We start from the raw sequence: 7,847 nt of genomic DNA, 5'->3' as shown, positions 1-7,847 counted from the left end.
TCCTATATGTTATTGGTCTGTGTTAAAAACAATAAAATTTATAGGTTATAAACCGCAAGTGACCACAATTTTTTTACAATTTGACTGTCTACCTGCTAAATTGATATTACAACAAAACTGAAAATAGATAATGTGCCCACACAGCTTCATCGTTTTTCCCAATTTCCAAAAAAATATAATTATTGAGTGATAGTGATAATAATTCGTTGTATTGACAACTGCATAGATCGCAGGCACATTATTGTATATTTTTATTGATATTCGTTTATTATTTATATCAATAACAATGCCAACATGGAATCAGATTCAGTCACAGTTACGAAACCCAAACAACCCAGTTGTTTTCTTCGATATAACCGTCGGAACAACGGTAAATATTAACATACCTGCCTATTAATTTATAGTCTTGCTATTTCACGATTTAGCAATACCATGGCTTCCCCAAAGTCCGAGCCCTCGTCACCATGTTCTTCTGAATCATCACTTCAAGACACTAGTTGCTGTACCATGGTTTCCCCAAAGCCTAAACCCTCGCTCGTCACCATGTTCTTCTGAATCATCTCTTCAAGATCCTAGTTTTTGTGCCATGGCAACCCTGAATCCTATGTCTTCATGTTCTGCAGCAACACAACGTGAAGATTCTAGTTTTATTGATATATTAAATTTGCCGAAAATAGAGGTAGCTGTACCTCCAGCTTCCAGTTTGTCTTGAAAAATAATGTCAATGTCCCACAGCGAGGACCCACTTGTTCCTGAAACTTCTAAAGCTAGATATTACAGTGAAACTATTCTGTTGGATATGTCAGTAACACCAACATCATCTGGTGACATAAACGTAAAACACATCAGAAGCAAACTAACAACTGAGGAGATCTTAACCCAGTGGAACTTTAGGAAACTATTTTCTCAACTAGGAACACCATATCAGTGTGTGCAGTTTGCTGCAGAGAGAGGGCTCATATGTAAGGAAAAAATATGTAGAGTTCACAAAAACCCCTGACATTGCAAAAAAATGGACAAAATTGGTACATTTAAATGTTGTAAAAGGAGTTGCCGTAACAAAAAGGCTAGCATGAGCATGAGCTACAGGGACTTTTTTTGAAAATGCCCACCTAGATATTGTTGTTATATTTCAGCTGATGTATTTGTTCAGCCATGGTTATACTTATGAACAATCAATACGGGAAACTGCATCTGTAGAAAGAGGTACTACGGTTTCACCACCAACGGTGGTTTATTGGTATAGTTCCTGTAGGGAAGCTATAATTACTTATGAAATGGAACATCAAACTGCTAAAGGCAAAATTGGAGGCCATAATATAGTAGTACACATTGACCATTCAAAATTTGGCAGAAGGACTCATAAAAAGGGAAAGATAATTGAATGTCAGTGGGTAATTGGCATGTCAGAGCTTGGATCAGATGAATTAAGGCTAGAGGTGTGCCCTGGAAATGAGATATGCATAGAAAATCTGGCACCAATTGTAAAAAAACATATTGAGGAGGGTTCAATCATTCAGGCAAATTATTTAAAACCATATTCTTGTCTCACGGAACATGGTTATTGGTTATTTATTTAGAAAGACAGATGACAGCAATGGATATAATGAACAGATTGATATAAATCCAGATAAGATGGATTGTGGTATTAAAATTGAGGACCAGTGGGCTTGTCTTGGAAAAGCTTACAAACAGAACCTACATCTAAAAAACTTTGCCAATTGGTTGGTTGAATATACATGGAGATACAAAATAAAAACCCAGCACAAGGACCCATTCGAAGAACTGCTGAATGCACTAAAATTTGTGTATACTTAGTTAAACAAAATTACTAATTTATCTTACCTACTTGAACAAAAAAAAATTAATTATACATTATGTGATAGGTATATTTTTGTTCTTTTTGTGGCAAAGAATATTTATGTAGTTTTCAACATTAAAAAAATAAATATTTTATTTCAGGAAATAGGACGAATGATATTCGAGCTATTTGCTGATGTGGTGCCAAAGACAAGTGAAAATTTCCGGGAGTTTTGCACTGGTGAATATAGGAGAGATGGTGTGCCTCTGGGTTACAAAGGAGCTACCTTTCACAGAGTCATAAAGGATTTCATGATACAAGGTGGAGATTTTGTTAATGTAAGAATTCAATATAATTTTCTTATTTCAACTCTCTATTTATTCATAATAATAATAATAATAATAATTTATTTATTTAGGAACAATTTTTTACAAATTTTACAAAACAGGTGTGTACATAAACTTGATCAGTTTTTCCGCACACCTGTTATAGGTGTCGTCGACAATGTGTAGTGCACGTAACAATAATTTAATCTAGTATAACAATTTCTACTAGTACTTACTACTAAACTTATAAACTAACATTAGGCTAAATATGGGTTATCAATAAGAATTATGAATATATGTAGGTAGATAAAAAAAAAGTTGGTAGGTAGGATGGTGCAAATAGCGTAAGACGTGGTAAAACCAGTTGACGCTCACTCACACTACTTCATGTAATATGATATCTTACTAACACTACTTCGTGTGTGATTTATAACTTTGGTACAGGATGATTTTGTTTTGTGTAAGTGCAATGTTTAGGTCAAGTAATTCAACTATCAATTATGATGCTAAATATTGCTTGATATTAGTATATGTTAGTGGTAAGTTAAGTTGTTAGTATTATTATTTGCAAATTATAAGTATTATAAGTAAGTTTAGTTGTTAGTATTATTAGTGAATTAAGATATTAATATTATTAGTAAGTGTTAGTTATAGTAGCAAGTAGATATTTATTTCTAAATTCAATATTTCGATAATTATGGCACGTTATTTACAAAATTAAATAGGTACAATAATTAAACTGCATAATATACAGTTTAATTATTATACTTCGAAATTATAATTTGTTGGTAGTATTCCTTTAATTTAACTTTTATATTTTTTTGATTTATTACGTCGGTTAATGACTTAGGGAGCTGATTAATTAAGTTAGGTATGACGTAATTCAATCTTCTTTTTCCATATAAGTTGTTATATTTAGGTAAGAGGAGTTTAGGGTTGTCAATTCTTCGAGCTGAATATGGGGTCTGCACTTTCCTTAAGTTTTCATTAAAATATTGTTCAAGTAATAATGTCAGTTCTGTTTTTTCATGTACTGGTATTATTTTGCAGAAAGCAAATAGTTTACGGTAATCATCTTTATGAGCTAATTTGATTTTATTTGGAACTATTTGCTTTAGGATGCGTATTTGAAGTGCAAATATTTTATCCAGGTGAGTTTTGTATGTTCTCCCGTAGCTTGACAACCCATATGATATAACTGATTCAGCCAAAGATATGTACAGTAATAAGAGAGTTTTGTATGGTATTTTAGATTTTATTAGCGAAAATTTAGCTAAAATCCCTCTAAGCCTGTCACATACATGGTTTACGTGGTCTGTCCAGTTAAGTCGACTGTCGATGACAAGCCCAAGATAGGTGTGCTTGTCAACTACGTCGATTGCATCACAGGTACAAGGTGTCAGATTCTTAGCGGTATTCACATGAAGGCAATGGTGATTATGCGCTATTAGTTTAGGCTTGTACGAGCTTCTATTGTGGCTGGTGCTAATGTATATCAGTTTAGTTTTGCTGGCATTGAGCACCAGCCCAGCGTCGTGAGACCATTTTGCCAGCGAGTCGAAATCAGCTTGAAGTTGCGTGAGCGCCTCTTCTATATTGTCGGCCGCGGCAACTAAACAAGTGTCGTCTGCAAATTGGTAGATCTCACACTTCTTTATGGTGTTGGACAGACTATTTACGTAAGTAAGGTAGTGCAAAGGTCCTAGTACAGATCCTTGTGCCGTTCCTTCCGTTACCTGTACTGGAAGACTATCCTCGTCACCAACTCTTACCCTGTAAGATCTTTCTTGCAGGTAGTTTTCACACCATGTGAGTAGCTTACCTCTAATTCCGCTGTCTTCTAAGGTTTGCAATAGTTTATTATGTCTTAATGTATCGAAAGCCTTGCTGTAGTCAATGAATACGGCCAGAATATGCTTTTTATTGTCAATATGTTTGTATATACTATCTGTGAATGCTGAAAACAGTTGAGTAGTGTTCTTACGTGGTTGGAATCCATATTGATTGTTTGTTAGTATGTCATTGCTATCATAAAAATTGTGTATTTGATTACTTATGTATTTTTCGACTATTTTGTCAACCGTAGGTAATATCGTTATCGGTCTATAATTATCACAATCCAACCTACTACCTTTTTTATGTATTGGTCTTACAATGCCAGTTTTTAGTTCAGTGGGATACTTACCTGTAATTACGCTTGCATTTATCATGTTCGATAGGATTGCTTTAATTTTTTCACTTAGCATCTTTATGTCAATAGCTCTTATCCGATCTACTCCTGGTGCTTTATTACTGTTTAGAGATTTAATTATTTTTTCTACTGATTTGGGATCTGCAGGCTTAAAGCGCATGGTGACATTTGCTGAAGAGCTATATGTTGAATTATCGAGCAATGGTTCGGAGCATTTAGGAATTATCCGTTTGACGCTATTGTTAAACGTATCCGCAAAATTGTTTGCAATGTCTTTGCAATGACCACCAAAGGTACTTTGCAGTACTTCGTCTATTGAAGACTTCATTTTGCCAGTTAGCCTATTCAATATACTCCATAGATTTTTAGGGTTATTTTTGTTTGCGATGATGTCCGACTTTGTGGTTTTATTTTTAGTTTTTTTAATTAACATATTCGCGTAGTTTCGGGCTTTATTGTATTTTTGTTTTGCGATTAGATCATTTGTGTTTTTTGTCCATTTTATGAACAAATCATCCCTATACTCACATGCTTGAATAATTTTTTTATTGATCCATACGTTTTGACTTCGTACGTTGTTAGGTTTTATTTTTATTTTATATTCAGATTTTTTGTAGCATTCCGTAAGTCTAGTCTTTAGGTAATTATATATAGATATTGGACACGTCATGTTATTTGTAGGCCCCCATTCTATCTGTTCTAATGATGAGAATAATTTTTGGTTGTTAAGACAAGTTCTATATTTCGGAACATCCTGTGCTCGAGCGCCGAGGCAAGCGAGTATCACCGCCCGGTGGTCAGCCAGTGTCGTACCGATCGCCGCCGTATACAGGTCTTGTGTGCGGGATCGAGCATAAATGTGATCTATACACGATTTGCTTATTTTGCCATTACATAATTCAATCCTAGTATGTGCAGTGATCCCACACATAAGGCCTAGGCTGTGCAGCATGTTACTGTATTTATGTTTTATAGGGTTGTCTAGTCTCAGATTTATGTTAATATCTCCTAGAAAGTAAAAATCTGTGGTTTTTGCGAATTTATCAATAGTGGTAAAGAGTTCGTCGATAAATAGATTTTTACTTGTATTAGGAGGACGGTAAGTAGCACAAATGTTCGCAGTGTAGTTAGAAGGGGTGGTTATTGTAAATAATATATTTTCGAAGTAGTTTGTTCTAATATTTTTTATGCTACATTTGTTTTTATTACGTACATAAACGATGATGCCACCGCCCCTTCTTGACTTTCTTAGAGCTGTGAACATTTGATAGCCATTTATATGATAAAGGCAACTAATTTTATCAGATATATTAGCTTCGGTGAGGATAACTACGTCAATACATTTATTTGAAGTAAGTATACACTGTTCAAGCGTGGCGAAGTTTTTTATAAGAGATCTAATGTTGAAATGTACACACAATAGGTTTATGTTTGTATTAGAGATGTTATTTAAAAAGTCATTAATGTTCATACAGTCCGATAATTCGTAGATTTCGTCTAGTGAACTGTCCATATTAAAACGCAGGTATAACTTTTTTTTTTTAATGAAATAATATGACTAACAGATAATGCCTATGATTTGTTCTTTATGAGGGCGTTTACATCCGCCATTGTTCGTAAAATATAGGTTTTTGAACCGTCGTCTTTGCGTGCCTTTACGAATCCTTTTTTAAACCATACGTACTTGAATTTCTGGTTAATCTTTAGTTCTTGCTTAGCCTTCCACAGTAAAGTCTTGTTGGTTTTCGTCATTGCTTCACTAATGTAAACTATATCCTTATTATTTTTCTCGGAGGGGCAAAGGTCCACTACCATAGTTTTGATGCTTTTAGCAGCCGTAATCCATTGTTCTTGAGTACATTCGTCTTGTAATTCCACTCTAATGTTCGGCGGTTGTTCTTTCTTCCCTTGGAGTCTTCGTGAGCTTTTTATACCTCCAGTGGGTAGTTGGAGTTTCAGGGCCACCTTTTCCAATATTTTACTGTCCGCTTCTATGCTCTGGTATGGTACATTTGCAATCTCCACTGAATTTGTAAGCTTTTCTTGCTCGATTTCTTGTAACCTTTGCTCGAGGGCTCCAACACGAGTTTCTAGGTTATTATTTTTATTGGTTAGCTCCACATTTTTCCTTTCGAGTACTTTAATGGTTTGTTTAAATGCGTCCATACACTCCACGACTTCGTCTAGCTTTCCACTATGAAACTGCAATGCCTCATTAAGTTCACGCATTTCGCTTTTAATCGCCTTTTCAACTTCCTTGGAGATGTTGCTCAACAGCTTCTTTGCGTCAATTTGGACAGGTGTGTTGTCGTCTTCGTCGTCTTCTTCCGGCATAATGATTGATGAATTGCGTCTTGGTGACTCCCGCTGGCATTCAAGGCAAGTCCACTCTAAGCTGGTGGCCGCTTTGAGGGCGGCGATTTGCTTACCAGTCAGACCACTGCATCTGGTGTTAAGATGCACAACTCTGTCACACTTACTGCATTCTAATCCCGGTAGTGATTTTGTAATCGTTCTTTTACACACATCACACTTAGACTGCATTGCAGGTGGGTACTAAGTAGGTACTATTGGAATTATGTATGTGATCGCTTAACGTGCGTGTGTTACGTGCGACCGTTAGTCGACGACTCATGTTCATGAGATACAGCCCGCTTACAGATAGGCAGACGGACAGACATTGGAGGCTTAGTAATAGGGTCCCGTTGGTACCCTTCAGCTACAAAACCCTAAAAAGGGAAAATGCAGTTTATACACATTAAGTGAAGTCAATTATTAATTTTCTTACAGGGCGATGGCACTGGCGTCATGAGTATTTATGGAGGAAGCACTTTTGCAGATGAGAACTTTGCACTGAAACATGATTCGCCTGGTCTCCTATCCATGGCCAACAGTGGCAAGGACACAAACGGCTGTCAATTTTTCATCACTTGCGCAAAGTGTAATTTCCTCGACAACAAGCATGTGGTTTTCGGCAGAGTTATCGATGGTTTGTTAGTAATGAGGAAAATAGAAAATGTTCCTACAGGACCAAATAATAAACCCAAGATACCAGTGACAATTTCACAGTGTGGACAAATGTAACGGTGCATTGACAGTTCATGTAACTTAAATACCTGTGGCAGCACTCCAGGCTTCCCTCTTTGGTTCCTGTGAAAATCTCACATCTTAAAAGAGAGATATAATAGTGTGCAATAGAGAGGTGTTTGTTAAATAGCCACAGTGCTGTGCAAGCTGAGTCACACTTTATTGCGTTGTAATAAGTCTCAATTTATTTAAACATCTTTGTGAAGTGAGACTTGAGGCCTGAAACATCCAACGAGTGACAGAAGACATTCAAATAAATAGCGACTTGACAAAAAAGTGCAGTTTGCACATGACCAGTCCATAATAATTTAACAAGCACTTCTTTCTATTGCAGAAACTTTTATCTCTTGTCTTATCTATAAGACTTACGCTTAAGTTGAAGAATAATAATAGAGATAAGTTGTGTTTGTTATAATGATAGTAAATAAATTGATTTTTACAT

The 7,847-nt window shown here is 35.7% G+C and overlaps 2 protein-coding genes across 2 annotated transcripts; one reads left to right on the top strand and one right to left on the bottom strand.

Moving 5' to 3' along the window:
- On the top strand, positions 1–7,847 carry LOC123880805 (peptidyl-prolyl cis-trans isomerase H). Its single transcript, XM_045929127.1, has 3 exons — positions 1–370; positions 1,963–2,139; positions 7,109–7,847. The coding sequence occupies exons 1-3, from the start codon at positions 287–289 to the stop codon at positions 7,400–7,402; spliced, it is 555 nt and encodes a 184-aa protein (XP_045785083.1). The 5' UTR covers positions 1–286; the 3' UTR covers positions 7,403–7,847.
- LOC123880804 lies at positions 5,847–6,942 on the bottom strand. The gene has a single exon (XM_045929126.1). It carries the CDS (start codon positions 6,860–6,862, stop codon positions 5,891–5,893), a length of 972 nt encoding a protein of 323 aa, XP_045785082.1. The 5' UTR covers positions 6,863–6,942; the 3' UTR covers positions 5,847–5,890.

The sequence above is a fragment of the Maniola jurtina genome, chromosome 3, assembly GCF_905333055.1.
Source record: "Maniola jurtina chromosome 3, ilManJurt1.1, whole genome shotgun sequence".
Lineage (NCBI taxonomy): Eukaryota > Metazoa > Arthropoda > Insecta > Lepidoptera > Nymphalidae > Maniola > Maniola jurtina.
This window is presented reverse-complemented; position numbering and strand designations above follow the sequence as displayed.